Below are 17,893 nucleotides of genomic sequence, written 5' to 3'. Positions count from 1 at the left end.
TTTTGTTATTATTGGCCCCTAGCCCTGCTGGGGTGACAGGCTCAGGCAGCACTAATATGGCCTGGCTTTAGCTCCAATAAACAGTCTCCAGGCCTCGCCGTGAAAGGCCTACATGCTTGATAGGGTGAGGGCCGGGATTAAGGAGCTGGAGGGCTAGGTGAGGACTCAGCCTCATGTTGCTGGAATATTAGGATGGCCAGCATCAGTCCTACAGAGACTTACAGCTTTCCTCTTCCCCCAAGGGGTGGCCTTTGTAGCATCAATGAATGGGATCAGCATCTCTTCAATGAGGCAAAGATGGCTCCTACAAGGCCCCTCCCCAGCCTTCTCCCCTTCACACTGCTCAGGAAGGAAAGCAGAACCGCATTTAGGGCACAGAGAGCAAGTTTATTTGGTGAATGCTGATGGCAGACATCATCCAAGATATACAAGATCGGGAAAGTGCTGTGGCAAGAGAACCTAGGAAGCCTTTGGGGCTACGCACTCTCACACAGGGGAAGGCACAAGGCTCTGGGCGTACTGGGAACGTCTTCAGCCATTCAGCACCATGCGGACGAGCTCTGTGGAATGGAGAAAGGTGTGAACCAGGGAACAGAGCCAAGGGGAGGGTGCGCCAGGGACCAGGAGACCGTAAGACCGCAAAGGTGGCGTAAGAAGGGATGTGCCTGTAGCAACCAACCTTGGGGTCGGTTTGCAGAGGAGTCACCTTGAGTCTGACCAGTTCTCTGGGCCCCCAGCTCCCCTCCCACCAGCTGTTAGTTCCCACCCCACCCTGAGCAGCAAGAACACAGCAGAGGCAGAAAAGTTCTTAACTACACCTACAGCTACTGTCAGCCATTGGCAGGGGAAGACAGAGTTATGGGTTAGGGTACCTCCAAGCTGCCCAGCGGAAGGAAGGAGAAAAGACTGTTCAGCTACAGCAGCACAATGGGGCAGGCAACCCACCCCCCCTATGCCAACCGCCGGTGCTCCAGGGCCAAAGGATCACCCTAAAGCAAGAGAGGGACAGGCTGGTGAGAATTCCCAGACACCAGCACCCAGGGCACTCTAAGTAAAACTTCAGAGCCCACTCTAGGAGAGACGGAGGTACCACACCCCCAGGTTGTCTTCTTTTTGAGGAACCCCTCCCCTCCCCAGTCAGCTCCATGCAGAAACATGCCAGGAAGTCAGATGGTAGTAGGGGTAGGGCAGGGACCAGGGAGCAAAATTTGGGAAGAAAAACACTGGGGAGGTCAACTAGAGAAGGGGAGGCTGGGATGAGCCGTACCCGCCCCATGGGCCCGTCACCCCGACAGGATATGCCTCACAAACGCTGCAGGAAGGAAGAGACATTAATGGTGAAGACAAGACACACACACATGGGGTGAAGGGGCAGGTGGTCGGGGCATAGACATTCCATTTATTACACTTCCCATTCCTTCCCCACCCTTCACACCACATTGCCCCTTCCTTTCCTGTGATACAGCCCTGGCCTCCCGCTCCTGGGCTGGGCAGGGCCCTGCCACTTGCCTCCTGGCACATTTTGGAGCCCAAGTCCCATGACAGGGAAAGCCCCAGACTGTACTTGACCTGCCTCATATGGCTGGTTCCTCAACAAGAGCCCCAATTCATCCCTCACCTTCATAGTTGATACAACCATTGCTGTCCTCATGCCCTGCCACCAGCATCTCTACTTCTTCCTCTGTCATCTTTTCACCTGCAGAGGGAAAGAGCATTTTGGGAACTGCATGACAGGTGAAGTATCAGGTGGAACCTCAGCTCAAGTAGCAAGGGTAGAGCCTTACCCAGTGTGACGAGAACATGCCGGATCTCAGCACCCATGACAGTGCCATTCCCTTCCTTGTCAAACACCCTAAGGCCTTCAACATAGTCCTCATAGGTGCCCTGGTCCTTGTTCTTGGCCACAGTCTGCAGCATGGGCAGGAAATGCTCAAAGTCCAAAACCTTCACATTCATCTCTGCCATAAAGGAGGCAAAAGGAAAGTCACACAAGTTCTCAGAATGGAGGGGATTGCAGGGATCACAACCAAACAGGCTGCTCCCACTCAAAGCCGGAGAAATCCATGGGATTTGCTAGCGGAGACAAGACCTGCTTGAGTTTGGGGCCTATGAAGATAAAGGGAGCTCTTAGCTGAAGATCTGTGGGCTCTGTACCACACAGTTGTTCCTGAGGATCCTCACCATCACTCTTGGGGTTCCCCAGGACTTTGAGCACCTCGGCGTTGGTGGGGTTCTGGCCCAGGGCCCTCATCACGTCCCCACACTGGCTGTAGAGGATCTTGCCATCCCCTGTTCTGTCAAACAGCTGGAAGGCCTCCTTGAACTCTGAGGATTGAGATAAACATCAGCACTGGGCACATGGAGGTTCACCCAATCCCTCCTGGTGTCCATTGCCCATTCAACTTTAATCATGCTGAGGAAACCAGATATTTACTCCGCTGTACATCCAAGTCCACTAAGAGGGACCCACTGTCAGTCCCTCCCACCTCAGGTGTCCCACAGAAAGACACAGCCTTCCTCCGCTCTAGGCAGAGTAGTAACATCCATTTACACACCCCCTCTGCCTGCCGCAAGCCTGCCCAGCCTCCTCACGACACTACTCAGGGCAGGAATTTGCCACCGCCCAGTCTGGGTCCTGTCCTTATAAGGAAGTGGGAGCTGCAGCCTGGGACTGGGGTCATCCCAGCCTGCCACTGCCCACCTCTCCCATTCAGGAAAAGCATCCTCAGCAAACTCCCTTGTCCCCATTTTTACAAAAGAGCAGGTTACTGCTTTTTACAGTCTTCACAATTCCAAGCTCGGGGCGGGGGGGGGGGGGGATTGTCAAGGAGGAGAGAAGAAGCGAAAGAAGCCGATTAAGGGGCAGAGACATACAGGCAGCTTCAGACACCCTCCCCAAACCCCAAACACAACAGGCATTAGGTGACCAAGTTGTTTCACATACCCACAACCACCTAAAACTCACCCAGTGCTTGCTCAGATCTAGAGTGGAAGGCGAGGGAGGAAGAAAGAGTGAGAAAAGAAAATGGAGGCTCCAGAAGGAGGGAAGGAATCCAGGAGGTACTCCCCTGGGGGTGCTAAAGAGATGACAGGTTGGGGTTGGGGGATAGGAGCTAAAGGGGGTGTCTCCTCTCCCTAAGCGTGATTTCAGTAGGGGTCAGTTACCCACCTGCGGTCTGGTCCTCGGTGAAGTCACACTGCTCAGAGAAGAAGGGAGCGGTCAACATCTGAACTCCAATCCCCCAAGCTTCTATCCCAGTCCCACAAACTGAACCAAACTCCTCGTCCATGCAGGGAACTCGCTTCCCAGCAGGACAGGACCCCAGATTTTCCAACCCCACCTTCAACCTTCCGGCCCTCAAGTTCCCTTTGCCCCTTTCCTCTGCCTCCTCCTAACCCCCTACCCCCGTCTCCCGTCTCCCGCCTCTCGCCTCAAATCCCGCTCACCCTCCCAAGCCCCGGGCCCCACCATCTTGACTGCCAAGCTCTGCGGGGCCTTTTCCTGCAGTAATGGCTCCGGCTCTCAACCCAACCCTACTCTTAGTACGCCTGGTTGACGTCACCCTCGGGCTGACCCAGCCAATAGGGTTCCTGGCCTGGGCTTATGCAGATGAATTGCTATATTAGTAATGAGATGGGCGGGGCCCGCTGCTGTTCAGTCCTCCAAAATAGCCTTACCTGGGGCACAGAAACCCCACAAAGCAGGCGGGATGGGGAGGGGCGCAAGGAATTTGTTTCTCGGAGCAGCAGGAAGATCCCAGGGGAACGGATTGGGGAAGAGGACAGCCCTCTCTTCCCTCCCTCCCCCCCACCAAGAAGAAAATAACAGTCGGAGCCAAGGGAGGAACCGTCTCTTTATTTTGAAACAATAGGTGGCCTCCTAGTGGCAGGAACGTGCTTCCGCCTGCAGGGGGCCTAGTGTCCGACCCCACGGCATCTGTGGGAAAGGATGAAAAGTTGCCAAACCCGGCGCTCACACGCAGCAGAATGTGAAAACACTCTTCCCTGCCTCTCTACCCTGGCGGTGGGAGCAGAAGGAGACTTGTCTTTCAAGACGGAGTGGGAGGGCCATACCTGTAGAGCTCAGACGCTTAGGATGTGCTTCAGAAAGGCTGCAGAGAGAGGAGGCAAGAGGGGCTTCAGAAGCAGGCCCTTGGGGTGTCTCCTTGGGTTAATCTATCTGACTTCAGATAATCCAGGCCGCAGGGTCCCCACACCTGCGTATTGGGATCTTTCTGCCACCCCTTCTCTCTCGTCCTTTCTGCTCCTGTGCCCCCTCACCTTCATAGTTGATGCAGCCATTGCTGTCCTCATGTCCTGCCAGAACTGTCTCCACCTCCTCTTCAGTCATCTTCTCTCCTAAGTCCCAGACACAACGTTTTAGTCCCTGCCTGCCTTTCTTCCCTCACTCACCAACCAGGCCACACTATTCTGAACGGTACCTCCTCTTCTCCCACCCTGGAGATTTGCCCATCGCCACAGAACCCCGAAGGAATCCTCCCCTTGTAATGGTAATGCCTTCAACGTGTTTCTGCATCTAGCTTTCCGTTTCACCTGCATTAGCACCAGGTGAAAACTTTGACAATGAAACTAAATTCCAGAGAGTTAAAAGAAAGTATCTGATCAGAGCACCAGCATCTCTTCCAAAACAGAAACTCAGGCCTCCCACTTCATCCCCTTTCCTCTGCCCTTCGGTAAGCAGCAGTGTTCCACCCCCCACCCCCGCCCCAACTTTAGCCTCTGCAGGAGGAAGCCCTTCTAGTTCTGCCCCCATGGCTCTGACCTTCTCAATCTCCTGCCTACAACCTACAGGACAGTAATCCCTCACTGGCTCTTCCTACTTGGCAACCTTCTTTTTGGTCCACCCTGCAGGAGCTCTGGTCTGTGCCTCACCCAGGGTGGTGAGGACATGTCTCAGCTCTGCTCCCATGACTTTGCCGTTCCCTTCTTTGTCAAACACCCGAAGCCCCTCCAGGTAGTCTTCATATGTGCCTTGGTCCCGGTTCTTGGACACTGCCTGGAGCATGGGCAGGAAAGTCTCGAAGTCCACACGCCGGGACTTCAGCTCTGAAGGTTAGAGAGGTGAGGGAGAGGTCACTGTGGTGTCACCTAAGATCCAGTTCCCATCCCAACCAAGAAGGCTTTCATCCTGTTCAACATTCAGGAGGTTTTTCTGCCCCTGGGTTTGACAGTTTTTGAAGTCCTAACACCCACCCCAGCATCCTCTGTCACCTTACCAATATTCCTCAGTTCACCACCAAACTGAAAACCTACATCATTCCAGGGGTCTCCTCACCATCACTCTTGGGGTTCCCCAGGACCTTGAGCACCTCAGCGTTGGTGGGGTTCTGGCCCAGGGCCCTCATCAGGTCCCCACACTGGCTGTATTGGATCTTGCCATCCCCTACGCGGTCAAACAGCTCAAAGGCCTCCTTGAACTCTGAAGTATAAAGAGGTGTCAGTGTTGACCAGGGTTTCCCATCACCCCCCACCCCCACCCCCAGCCCCAGACAGAAAGGAAGTTCAGAAACTATGTGCTACAGCTGGGCAGAACAAAAGGGACAGGGAGGACTAGTGTGGGAGGTTTCAAGGTCGGGACTGGAGTTGGGAGAATAGAAAGAGAATCTGACCAGGGACTTGGGTCTGGACAGTGGGCTCAGGGGGACCAGCTTCTCCTCACCCTCCAGCTGGTCCTTGTTAAACTCGATCTGTGGAAGAAAAGAGCAGGTGAGGAGTAATGACAGAGTTCATTCAATCTCTCTGTAGCACTCCTCCCAACCAACAGCCACTTCTGGGTAGGGGCCCAAAGGGACCAGGCTGGTAGCCCAGCCACCTCAGTCCCATTCCCAGATCTGGTCCTTGGGAGAATCCCAAGAGGAGGAATTATCAGGGGGGAGGGTTTTCTGGAAACCGGGTTAATCCCATGCCACCTGTTCTCCTCCCTCCACTGCCCTGAGCCCTGCATCCCTCACATAACTGGGGGCTGAACAAAGGCTAAATTTACCCGTGGCCCCCAGCTGTGATTGTCTAACAAGTCTGTCCTCTTCAGCCTTCCGACTGGGGTTCAGAGATGTGGCCTTTAGAGTTGAACAGTCAGCCAAGCACAGGCAGCAACTCCCTCCCTTCACCTTGAAACTGTCCCGGAACCCAGATGTTCCCCATCTCACAGTCCCTGCCTCCAGCCGGAGGGTCAGTGAATGTGTATGTGTACGCACGTACACACACATGTGTAACAGGTCAGAGGACAGAACAACAAAGATACTAGCAGAGCCATATGCCTGGATGCTTCCAAATGAGGGACCAAGAGGAACCCTCAATATCATTCCATTGCTCACTGACTCCTAGCTTCTAGATACCTCCTAATTCCCTAGACTGTATCCCACCCTTCTACCACCCCCTCCCAATTCTTTCTTCGCTTTCCGGGAACTCACCACCACTTTGGAGAGGTCGATGGGGGGCTCCTGAGTTTTCTCAGGGGCTGCAGGGACAGCTGCGGCTGGCTCAGCCTTGGTCTTGGCTGGAGGAGCCCCCGCTGCTGGCTTGGTAGCAGGCTTGGGGATAGAGGGCCCCGCTGGTTTCTTCACAGGAACATCCTTCTTGGGAGGCATGATGTCCGGTGACCAAAGGACAGTGTGCCGATGGGGGCACCCATCTCTGTTTAAATAGCCAGGGAGTCTGGGATGTCAAGGGGCGGGGGCAGAGGCAGGGAGCCAGTTGGCGGTGGGGAGGGTGAGATAGAGGAGAGATATGCAGCCTGCCCTCACTCCCCTGGCCGCCTATGGTTCAGGACTCCTGCCCCAAGGTCTTCTCCCTTCTGTCTACCCCACCCCAAAGGCTGGCCAGAACAATGGTCCCTTTGGGGACAATGGAAGGAAGCCAGAGACTGTCCAGAGGGAAATTAACCTCAGGGGTGAGGACAGGATGATTGTGTTAGTGACAGTGAGATGGGGTGAGGCAAAGAGAGGGATCCAGGCATTCCAGGCCCTCAACCCCCTGACTCAGAGTAGCCCCTTTTTCTAGCAGCTTTAGACTCTGGAAGGCTGACGCCAGGAGGAGTGCCTTGTGAACTGGAACAGTTAAAGTGAGGTCTGAGAGCGGTGAAAGGTGAAAATATCAAGCATCCCCTCCACTCCCTCTGACCATGGGTGAGGAGCGGGGTAGTTGACCCTACAGACTAATAATCCCCAATACTTCTAGTCACTGTCCTCCTCCCTCCCCGTCCAGAACTGGAGTTGTGCACAACATACAGAAAAGCATAGTAATATTAAAAGGAGTTGACAACCTCCCCCCTCCCCCCGCCGACCTCCACCCCGAATTATCTCCTGTGCCACGTTCTTTTAGGGGAGGGTGGCGCAAAAACCAGTTGAACACCCACCACCCATGCTCCCAAGGAAGAAATCCTTTCCCACAAGCCCTTGGTCATTCAAGTCAGACAAATGTAGGGCGCCTGCTGAATTTGCAGGGACTCCGTGGTGGCACCTGAGGGAAGGGTAGGTTCTGAGACAAAGGGCCTAAATTCTAATATCTCTACCAAAAGGATGTGGGAGGTGCTATGGGCCTCATGAGTATTCCCCCAACCAGAGGAATAATGAAAACCTTGACTCAGGCGCCAGCTTACAAACCTTACTGGGGGCTCAGGGGAAGGGTCGGAAATCGGGCGTATTAGGGAGAGGGGAAGGATTGCTGGCTACTTTTGTTCTGGAGAGACAGGAGAGGATTTAGGTGGCATTCTGAGGAAGACAGTAGTGATTCCATTTAGGCCCTGCGGTTCAGAGAGTAGATGCTCAGTCTCCCACTCAGAAAAATAAATAAATAAAGCGTCTGAATCTCATGACTGCAAATTGTCCCATTTTTAGGAAATCAAAAGAATTTCTCAGGAGTACATCACACACAGACACACGCACACACACAATTTAAATAAAGGGGATAGTCCCTTCCCAGCTCCATAAAACTCACCCCGCAGGATCCAGGTAAGGGACGGAGGCGGGGCGCAGAGCGGCCGCGGGCCCTGAAGGGTTAATTCCGGCGGCCTCGGAGCCTGCCGGGAGGCGTAGTCCGTGCGCGCCCCCGGGCTCGCGGGAAACGCCTCTCTCTGGCTCGAAAAGGACGCCGGGGTGGTGACTTCCGGCCGGTGGCGGCAGTTGGTGACGGCGGTTCTCTCCGGCGCGATTCTTGTCCCGGAACCGAAAGGCAATGACCAATTTACAGTGCCCATCCCTGACCCCGAAACCGTGCGGGCCTCCTCAGATATCTCCCTTGTTAGCCCTGAGTTCTCCGGTTACCGTGGGCGGGGATATTTTCCTGGTGAGAGAACTCAGAATCAAGGTAAAGACGGAAGCTGCTGCAGCAGCAGCAGCAGCAGGCCGATTAGAGGTCAGCTTGTAGGAAGCACTTACTGTCCAGGGGAGAGTGGCGCGGTCCGTTGCTACGCAACCCCAACGTTTTTGTTTTGTTTTTTTTTCCTCACTTGAGGCTATGTCTTTCTTGATCTGAGAGAGAGAGAGAGCCAGAGAAACATCGATGTTTCTCCCGCTCGCGCCCTGACCGCGGATGGAAACCGCAACCTTTTGGTGTACCTGACGATGCTCCAGTCAACACAGCCACCCTGCCGGGGCAACCCCAAAGTGGTTTTTTGTTGTTGTTGTTGTTTTTTAAATGAGGTCGTAGTTGAAGTAAATGTTAAGATTTGGAATTAAGCCTGTTACCCAACCCAGTCTCACCCAGCTGATGTTTTTCTGTGTTGCGACCACATTCACGCCAGCCCGCCTGCCCAGGCATCACCGGTCTTCTCGGTACCGAGGGCCAGCCTCTCCAGCCCTTTGCTCTGAGACACCTCTGGGTAGCCTTAGGCAGCTCACTCCTCCAGACCTTTCCCGAAGGTCTTCTGTGAGCTGGGAGGGGGCCCGCCGCGTTACACCCACCTTCACCGGCTCAGTCAGCTCCGGGGTAAGCATGTCCTGCTGGAAGCTGGGGCTCCTAGCATGGTCATGCAGTCAGTGGGTCATGGTCAGGAAGGAGAGGCAAAAGTTGGCTTTATGAGCAGTAAGTGGCATTTGTTAGTTGTAGAAAGCATCTCAGAAGACTTAGTAATGGGTTGTATAACAGGAATAAGGATGAGGAGGAGTCAGCAACCATTCCTAAATGCCTCCACAAAATACAACAGGTACTGCCTGAGGGGCTCAACTATCTCAGAGAGACAGCGTGGAGCATGCTAAAGAGTATGGGCTCAGACCAGCCTACTTAGATTTGAATCCAGGTTCTGTCAGATATTTGCTGGCAACCTCTAGCAACTTTTGTTCTCTCTCTGTGCCTCAGTACCCGACCTGCAAAATCAGGATAATAGTACTGACCTCATAAGGCTGTGGGGAGGATTAGATGTATTAATACTTGGCCCTGACTGGTGTGGCTCAGTGGATTGAGCACCGGCCTGTGAACCAGATGAGCTCCAGTTTGATTCCCAGTCAGTGCACATGCCTGGGTTGCGGGCCAGGTCCCCAGTGGGGGGCATGTGAGATGCAGCCACACATTGATGTTTCTTTCCCTCTCTCCCTCCCTTCCCCTCTAAAAATTAAAAAAAAAAAAAATTAGAAAAAAAAAACAACTTGTAAACAGAATGGGCCTGGCACAGAGTTAAGTGGTACATAAATGTTTGCTAAATAGATTTCCTTTAATCTTCCCAACATATGAGGTAGCTGGTATTTTCTCCATTTTACATCCATAAAGGATCACTAGTGATGAAGAGATGGAGAGCAAAAAGAAATACATTTCCCATAAGTGTTTGGTTATAAGATTGTTTGGGGGATGGGCACATCACAGATGCCTTTTTGTGTCATCACTTCCTCAGAAGCTGATTTCAAAGCTGTGGTTTATATGATTATCTTTTCTCCTCTTCCTTTCCTCAATCTATAGCCCTCTTCTGACACTTTGCCAAGGAGAAGCAGTGATGGCATCATCTGACTTTCTAGCATTTTTGTTTTTTTTATAGAGAAGTAGTGCAAGGAGACGACATGAAGGCACTTGGCAAATACAGGTTGGAGGAGTAGCCTTCATATTCTGTACTATCCCTGACTTACGTTAATCATAAATAATGCAAACTGAACTAAATATGGTTTTAACTGGCATAGGTGATTCATACATCTTGTATGTGGATTTTCTTTAATATATGGATTTTTCTGTGACAAATGTCTATCTTTTCTTCTTCCCTACCCAGCAAGTAACTTGTATGTTCTTAGGAGTTGCATATTTATTCTACTATTAGTCTCAACATAAAATGATTAGGAAGGGCATATATCTAAAAAAAAAAAAAAAAAAAGGAACACATAAAAAACCCCAATAGAAAAATTTTTGGAATTACACAGAACTATAGATCTTCAGTAGTTTGAATAATTGTGGATTCACCATACACAACTTCACTAGTCCTTTAAACATTAGCTAATGTGTTAATATGGATAATAGTTTAGGTAGAGAGAACATTATTTCCTAAGTAAATAGGAGTTTAGTAAGAAAGATGTCTACAGTCCTCTGGCATTTTCACCAGAAAGTGGTACTGGTGGTAACATATAATAGAGGGAGGGTTTGATACGAGATGCTTTGATACACAGGTAATCTATAAAGGCCTTTTGAAGTCTCGTTTCTAAGGCCTGTACTAGGTGCATGATATAAATAGAAAATAAATGTTATGGTACATAATGCTAGTTTCATTTTGTAATGTTCTAAATCAGTGGTTCTCAGACTTAGCTGTTTTTCAGAATCTCCTGGGAGCTTTGTAATAGACAAACTTCCAGGCTCTGCCCCCAAAAGATTCTAACTCTAGATCTGTATTAGGGCTGGGGAATCTATTTGAAATATTTTTATCCCAATGGAAAGCACACAGAATAAACCAAAAAAATATAGGTAAATACAGCTTTAATAAAAGGACTGATATTTTCAAAATGTGCATTTTATCATTCCATGTTTTTGACAAAGACTAAATCCAGCCCTGGCCGCTGTGGCTCAGTTGGCTGGAGCATCATCCCATAGACTGAAAGGTAATGGTTCCAGTCCCAGTTAGGGCAATTACCCAGGTTGCGGGTTCAATCTCCAGTTGGCACAGACAGGAGGCACCCAATTGATGTTTCTCTCTCACATCAATATTCACCCCCCCCCACCAAAAGCAATGAAAAAAATGTCCTCGTGTGAGGATAAAAAAAAAATTACAAAATAAAAAAAGACAGACTAAATCCTTACATTGATCCACAAAAGTTAACAGAGTTTCAAACACTCTTGTCTGTACCAACCACACCTACTAGCTTTCGGATCTTCAGAGGTGTCCTATATTCTCTTCATTCATGTTGTTGCCTCTGTTTATGTCTTTGTTCCCTCTCCCCACCAACACACTATTTCTAGGTTCATTCAAAGCTCAGTGCTTGGCCCTGGCTGGTGTACTTCAGTGGACTGAGCGCCAGCCTGCAAACCAAAGGGTCACCAGTTAAATTCCCAGTCAGGGTACATTCCTGGGTTGTGGGTCAGGTCCCCAGTAGGCGGGGTTCGAGAGGAAATCACATATTGATGTTTCTCTCCCTCTCTTTCTCTCTCCCCTCTTTCTAAAAATAAAATCTTTTAAAGAAAGCACAGTGCTTGGCATGTACTGGGCACTCAAATATCTGTAGAATGAATGGCTGTTTGAGTAAAAGGGGAGAGTCAAGGGTGAACGCTGATACTAATAAATTGATAGGGAGGTAGGTGGGAGATTTTAAGAGATTGAGAGAGTTCCCATGTATTGAACTCTTTTATCCTGAAGTAGAAGGTGAGGTGATTGATCTGCGAAGAGAGGAAGTAGGAGGAGGTGACTTGAGAAAGAGTAAGGGTCTGAAATAGGTTCTGTGAAAGACAGGAGACAGCTTCCTGGGGACCCATTCACAAATACTCATTTAATATTTACGAAGAAGTGCCTACTCTGTGCTTCACACATGAACTTGCTGAGCAGCATGGAGGATGGTTGCAATGAGAGATCATTAATTTGTAATGGTGCCAATCTACAAGGTAGTGATTTCCTTCCTCCAGCAGTACTCAGCTACTTCAACAATTAGCTGGAGAAAAGAAGCAGCTGAACTGTTAATGGGTTGGAGTTTTGTGGAACAGAGGTGATGGATGGACATGGGAGTGTGGGCATTGGGAGTCTGAGTAAGAGTATTTGTGGTCCAAAACAAATAGAGAAGGAGTGAGTATAGCAGTGGCCTACTAAATTGAGAGACTATGGAAAAATCACTAAAAGCTGGAGTTTCAATGAGGTTGGAGAAGAGAGATAGTTAGAGATAGAGTTGTAGTTGCAGACCACAGTGCATTTGAGAACAATATTTCAAAGGATATAAAAGAAGACAGGACCTAGGACGAGTGGCCATGGAGTGAATGGTTGAAAGGGTAGTGAGGTGAAGATCATTGAATTTGAAGAGAATGTCCCTTAGTGTTCTTTCAATTGCAAATAGCAAAATTGACTAAAACTGGCTCAACAGTAAAGATTTATTGGCTTATGTAAATGAAAATTCAAGAGGTCACATGGGTTTTAGGTTCATTTTGGTCCAGAAGTTCAGGACATAACAAAAGGGATCTGTTCTCTAATTCTTTTGCCAGTGTTTCCCATGGGTTAGCTTATTCCTTGGGTCTCCTCCTAGAGCCAGATATGACTTAGCTGCATAGCTGTGGCATCCTTATACTACAAGAGGAAGTGAGTGAACTGCTCTTGGCCACCAGAATCAATTCCTAGACTTCACTTTGACTGGACCAACTTAGAAAAATGCCCATCCACCCTCAAACCTTATAATCACTATGGCCAGGGATATATCATGTCCCGACTGGCTTAGGCATGGGTTATTACCCACCCTAGTGGTCACTCAGAGTATGTCTGTGCCCCTGGAGATGGACTGAAGTCCATCCAAATGGGAAGGAAACCAACAATGTCTACCGCAAAGGTAGGGGCTATGAGGGACTATGATGCTAGTTACTGAGTGACCTACAATGTACATTGAAGATGGCAGGATGGTAGCAGTATTTAGGATGTCACGCCATTTGGTAATATTTGTAAAAATATTTTAGTGATTTTAGGAAGAGAGAAGAAGGGACATAGAGAAATATCAATTCACTGTTCCACTTATTTATGTACTCATTGGTTCATTCTTGTATGTGCCTGGCCAGGGATCAAACCTACAACCTCAGCACATCAGGATAATGATCCAACCAACTGAGCTACCTGGCCAGGGCCACCCTTTAGTAATATTGAGTGTCCATATATTTAGTGAAAAATAATAGAGTTGAAAGAAAGGGGGTTTATCAGAGTGGCATTATCTCTTAGGAGTGGAAATTTTTACTGCTCTGAGAATAACAATGAGGAAGCAGCACTGAGGCACAAAGAGATTGTGAACTCCACCTCCTGGTGTAAGTATATGAGATTCAGGAGAAGGAGGACTTTCCCCTGGATCCAGATGAATGAGGTTTCTTGGGAGGTGAGCAAGATTTTGGGGGAGGCCAGAGTGAGCTTTGTGTAAACAAAGGTAAAGAATTATAAAGGGTAGCATGGGCGGGAAGTGTTATGTGGTACTAGGTTTGCAGAGAGCACAGTGGAAAGATTAGAGATGGGAGGAGCAGAGGACTTTGTATCAGGGCCCTTCAGCTGCTCCCTTTATCTGTATGACTATCTATCTATCTATCTATCTATCTATCTATCTATCTATCTATCTATCATTTATTATCCTCACCCAAGAAAGAAACATCAATGTGAGAGAGAAACAGCAGTCAGTTGCCTCCTGTAAGTGCCCCAACAGGGGATTGAACCCACCACCTAGATATGATGTGCTCTGACCACAAATCAAACTTGCAGTCTTTTGGTGTATGGGGATGATACTCCAACCAACTGAGTCAACCTGCCAGGGCTCTTTGTTCCCTCTTATTCTTTACACCCTCCTTATATTCAGTTTTGTGTTGTTATACTTCGCATGCGTGATCACCCTACTCCTGCCTAGATTTTTTTACATTTAAAAACATTTTTTGAATAGATAATACATGTACATGGTACAAAATTCAAAAGGTATACAGTGAAAAGTAATTCCCCACCCCTCTTCTTAAAGACAACGAAAGCTGCCAAGTTCCTGTGTATCTTCCCAGAGATACCCAAGGCATATGCATGCAGCTGTGTTTGATATAAATTTGTGCATGTGAGCCCTGGCCAGGTTACTCACTTGGTTAGAACATTGGCCTGATATGCCAAGGTGGCAGGTTCAGTCTCCGGTCAAGGCATGTACGAGAAGCAATTAATGAACGCATAAATAAGAAATAAGTGGAGCAACAAATCGACACTTCTCTCCCTCTCTCAAATCAATAAATTTAAAAAATATTTTTAAAATAATAAAAAATTAAATATCAAAAATAAATTTGTGTGTGTATCTAGATATACATACACATATATACATACCCACAGACATACATTTTTCTCCATTCCCTTCCTAATTCTTTTTTTTCCCATTTAAGGTACAATTCACATATTGACTTTAGGTATACAACATAATAATTTGATACTTGTTGCAAAATGATCACCACATTGTAAAAAGCTCACAGCAATAAGTCTAGTTAACATCCATTACCATATGTAATTACAAAAAAATTATTTTTGTGAGAACTTTTAAAATCTATTAGCAGCAATATTCTTTTTTAAAATTTATTTTTATTGTATTTTTTCCATTACCATTTAGCAATTTTCAAATATACACTGTTTTTCAAAAAAAATATTTGTTTTTAGACAGAGGGGAAGGGAGGGAGAAAGAGGGAGAGAGATATCAATGTGTGGTTGCCTCTCCTGCACCCCTGACTGGGGACCTGGCCTGCAACCCAGGCATGTGCCCTAACTGGGAATCGAACCACGACTCTTTGGTTCACAGGCTGGTGCTCAATCCACTGAGCCACACCAGCCAGGGCTAATTATTATTATTATTATTATTATTATTATTATTAAATGTAATTCATTTTTGATCCTCACCTGAGAATATGTCTTTTTTTTTTTAGTTGATTTCAGAGAGAAAGGAAGGGAGAGAGAAATATCAGTGTGAGAGAGAAACATCAATCAGTTGCCTCCTGTACATGCCCCTAACTAGGGATTGAACCGCAACCTATGTATGTTCCCTGACCAGGAATCAAACCCAAAACCTTTTGGTGTATGAGACAACCCTCCAGCCACTTGAACTACCCAGCAAGGGTGAAATGCAATATCATTAACTGTTGTCACAATGCTGTACATTACATCCCTAGGACTTGTAAGTGGAAATTTGTACCTTTTACCCCCTTTACCCATTTCAACCATCCCTACCTCTCCATCCCCTTACTCTGACAACTACCAATCTGTTCTCTATATCTGAGCTCCTCTTTTGTTTTAAGATCCCATATATAGGTCAGATCATAAGCTGTTTGTCTTTCTCTGATTTATTTTACTTAGCATAATGCTCTCAAGTTCCAACTGTGTCTTTGCAAATGGCAAGATTTCCTTTTTATGGATGAGTGATATTAGTTTGTATGTGTGTATGTGTTTTATATATATATATATATATACACACACACATCTTTATCCATTCATTCATTGATGAACACTTAGGTTGCTTCTGTCTTGGGTATTGTAAATGATGCTGCAGTAAATGTGGGAGTACAGATTCTTTTCAAATTAGCGTTTTCATTTTCTTTGGATAAATACCCAGAAGTGGAATTGCTGGATCACACAGTAGCTCTATTTTTAATTTCTTGAGGAAACGCCATACTTATTTTCCATAGTTGCTGTACCAATTTGCACTCTCACTAATAATACGCAAATGTTCGCTTCTCTACATCCTCACCAACACTTCTTGACTTTTTAAGAATGTTTTATTTATTTTTAGAAAGAGGGGAAGGGAGGGAGGAAGAGATGGAGAGAAACATCAATGTGTGGTTGCCTCTTGCACACACCCAACTGGGGATCTGGCCCGCAACCCAGGCATGTGCCTTGACTGGGATTGAACCATCGACCGTTTGGTTCATAGGCAAGCACTCAATCCAGTGAGCCACACCAGTCAGGGTAACTTCTTGACTTTTTGATAGTAGCCATTCTAACAGGTATGAGGTGATACTGTGATTTTGCAGCTTGGAAGAATGTGTTAAAAGTCATTGAAGTACAGAAATTGACCCACTAATTCTACTTGCCCTAATGAAATCATTTGAGATGTATATAAATATTTCTGTTTATGTTCCCAGATTGAATAGGAAAACATTGGGGATCAGTTAAATTTTGGTGCATTTTATGGAATTACACACAACCATGATAAATTATATTTTCAAAGAATATTTAATGCCCTGGCCGAGTGGCTCGCTTGGTTGGAATGTTGTCACATACACCAAAAGATTTTGGGTTCTATCCCTGGTCAGGGCACATACCTAAGTTTTGGGTTTGATCCTCAGTCCAGGTGCATGTGGGAGGCAACTAATTGATGTTTATCTCTCACATTGATGTTTCTGTCTGTCTGTCTGTCTCCCCTTTCCTCACCCTTCCTCCTCTCTCTCTCAAAAAAAAATATCAGTAAATCCTCAGATGAGGATTAAAAAAAAAAAATATTTAAAGAATTGTAAAGATGTTTGTGTTAAATGAAAAAAGCAAGTTTTAATACAACACTAATTTATAAAATAGGTACTCCTGTAATCATATTAGCTTTTCCTCCTTGTGTTAGTGGCCTCATTGCCTTAAAGAAGGCTGTTGCAGCTCCTGCCACTTCTGTTGCAGCAGAAAGGAAGGGGGGCAATGCAAGCTTTCTTCTGTTGATACTTCAGTCCCCAGCTGACTTCCTTTTACATCTTGTTGACCAGAGCTGGATCACAGAGCCAGTTGCAGGGAAAGCTGGGAAAGTGACTGTGTAGCAAAGAGGATCATGTGATTAATCCCTTGGAGTTGGCACACTGTCACAAGGAATGCTCTGGGGTTTTCTATATATAGGGAAGAGGGGGAGATGGCTGTTGGCTAGACAACTGTGTTGCTACACTCAGTTAACTACAACACACTGTGGGCCAATAAAGCCACCTTCCAAGAGGGAAGTCTTGTAAATACAAGTTACAGTGTACCCATGTGCAGCTGTATCTGCTTTTCTCTCCAAGAAATAGGTATCATGTATGTGTCAGTGTGAAAGCCCAGCTGTTTAAGGAATAACAGTGCATTTGTTTAAATCCTGTGATTAATGGCCCTTAATTTGTTTAATCTTTGTGTATAGAATTGCAACAATGTATTAAATTCTCATCTTGTATTTAATATATGGATGAATACTCCCTCCCTTGTCTATCTTAAGAAGATTGGAAGAGTAGGGACCCTTCTGGAATAGGAGAATTTGTGCCACGTTCTCTAGTTTTCTGGAAATGTTTATTACTTGAAGTGGTGAACTAGGTCAAGAGTGCTTCTTAAAGCCACACATTGCAAGATCTCTGGTTGTATTAGCTGAAGCCAGCTAATAGTCTTGGGCCACATACCCAGTACTGAATATAAGACAGTCCCTAGAAATATATTCTTCTGTCTTGTGTTTTGGGGTTCTCCCCTTAGTTTCTGGGTCAGGTGGAGAGCAACTGAGACCTCCTGCTCATAGCCAAGGCTTGAGATTCTCTTTGAAGTTGCTGAGAAGGAAGTAGAATGGCAGAACCAGCAATGACTACAAAGGAATTATTAAAAAGCAAAACAGGTGAGTTAGTACATGGCATGGAGTTTTGTTTTGAAAGATGTTATTTTTAGAGAGGGGAAGAAGAGAAGGAAAGAAACATCAATGTGTGGTTGCCTCTCACATGCCCCCTGTTGGGGGCCTGGTCCACAGCCCACGCATGTGCTCTGACTGGGAATTGAATCTGCATCCCTTTGGTTCTCAGGCTGGCA

The 17,893-nt window shown here is 47.3% G+C and overlaps 2 protein-coding genes across 4 annotated transcripts; both read right to left on the bottom strand.

Annotated features, from left to right (window-relative positions):
* Window positions 1-366: 366 nt before the first annotated feature.
* On the bottom strand, window positions 367-3,552 carry MYL6 (myosin light chain 6). 2 transcript variants are annotated; one of them, XM_054579889.1, is made up of 7 exons: window positions 3,470-3,552; window positions 3,170-3,197; window positions 2,182-2,325; window positions 1,785-1,958; window positions 1,619-1,696; window positions 1,268-1,312; window positions 367-560 (listed from the first exon to the last, which is right to left on the bottom strand). In XM_054579889.1, exons 1-6 carry the CDS (start codon window positions 3,470-3,472, stop codon window positions 1,284-1,286), a joined length of 456 nt encoding a protein of 151 aa, XP_054435864.1. In that variant the 5' UTR covers window positions 3,473-3,552; the 3' UTR covers window positions 367-560; window positions 1,268-1,283. The 2 variants fall into 2 exon arrangements, with proteins under 2 accessions (XP_054435864.1, XP_054435862.1); XM_054579887.1 differs by lacking the exon at window positions 1,268-1,312.
* A 287-nt stretch (window positions 3,553-3,839) lies between these two features.
* On the bottom strand, window positions 3,840-8,009 carry MYL6B (myosin light chain 6B). 2 transcript variants are annotated; one of them, XM_054580247.1, is made up of 8 exons: window positions 7,957-8,009; window positions 6,432-6,654; window positions 5,681-5,708; window positions 5,297-5,440; window positions 4,894-5,067; window positions 4,282-4,359; window positions 4,075-4,112; window positions 3,840-3,937 (listed from the first exon to the last, which is right to left on the bottom strand). In XM_054580247.1, exons 2-7 carry the CDS (start codon window positions 6,606-6,608, stop codon window positions 4,084-4,086), a joined length of 630 nt encoding a protein of 209 aa, XP_054436222.1. In that variant the 5' UTR covers window positions 6,609-6,654; window positions 7,957-8,009; the 3' UTR covers window positions 3,840-3,937; window positions 4,075-4,083. The 2 variants fall into 2 exon arrangements, with proteins under 2 accessions (XP_054436222.1, XP_054436224.1); XM_054580249.1 differs by having other exon boundaries at window positions 3,848-3,937; window positions 6,432-6,675; window positions 7,957-7,985.
* Window positions 8,010-17,893: the final 9,884 nt, after the last annotated feature.

The sequence above is a fragment of the Pteronotus mesoamericanus genome, unplaced genomic scaffold, assembly GCF_021234165.1.
Source record: "Pteronotus mesoamericanus isolate MK-2021 breed Mesoamerican mustached bat unplaced genomic scaffold, CSHL_Meso_final contig_56, whole genome shotgun sequence".
Classification (NCBI taxonomy): Eukaryota; Metazoa; Chordata; class Mammalia; order Chiroptera; family Mormoopidae; genus Pteronotus; species Pteronotus mesoamericanus.
Note: the sequence above shows the minus strand (reverse complement) of the source record. Positions and strands in the feature narration are given on the sequence as shown.

Coding starts and splice junctions, on each gene's coding strand:
- MYL6 (XM_054579889.1), bottom strand. Junction 1,959..2,181: donor GGGGAACCCCAAGAGTGATG/GTGAGGATCCTC, acceptor CCTTTATGGCAG/AGATGAATGTGAAGGTTTTG. Junction 1,697..1,784: donor GCATGTTCTCGTCACACTGG/GTAAGGCTCTAC, acceptor TTCCCTCTGCAG/GTGAAAAGATGACAGAGGAA.
- MYL6B (XM_054580247.1), bottom strand. CDS start 6,608: ATGCCTCCCAAGAAGGATGTTCCTGTGAAGAAACCAGCGGGGCCCTCT. Junction 5,441..5,680: donor TAACAAGGACCAGCTGGAGG/GTGAGGAGAAGC, acceptor TTTATACTTCAG/AGTTCAAGGAGGCCTTTGAG. Junction 4,113..4,281: donor TGGCTGCATCAACTATGAAG/GTGAGGGGGCAC, acceptor CTCTCTCTGCAG/CCTTTCTGAAGCACATCCTA.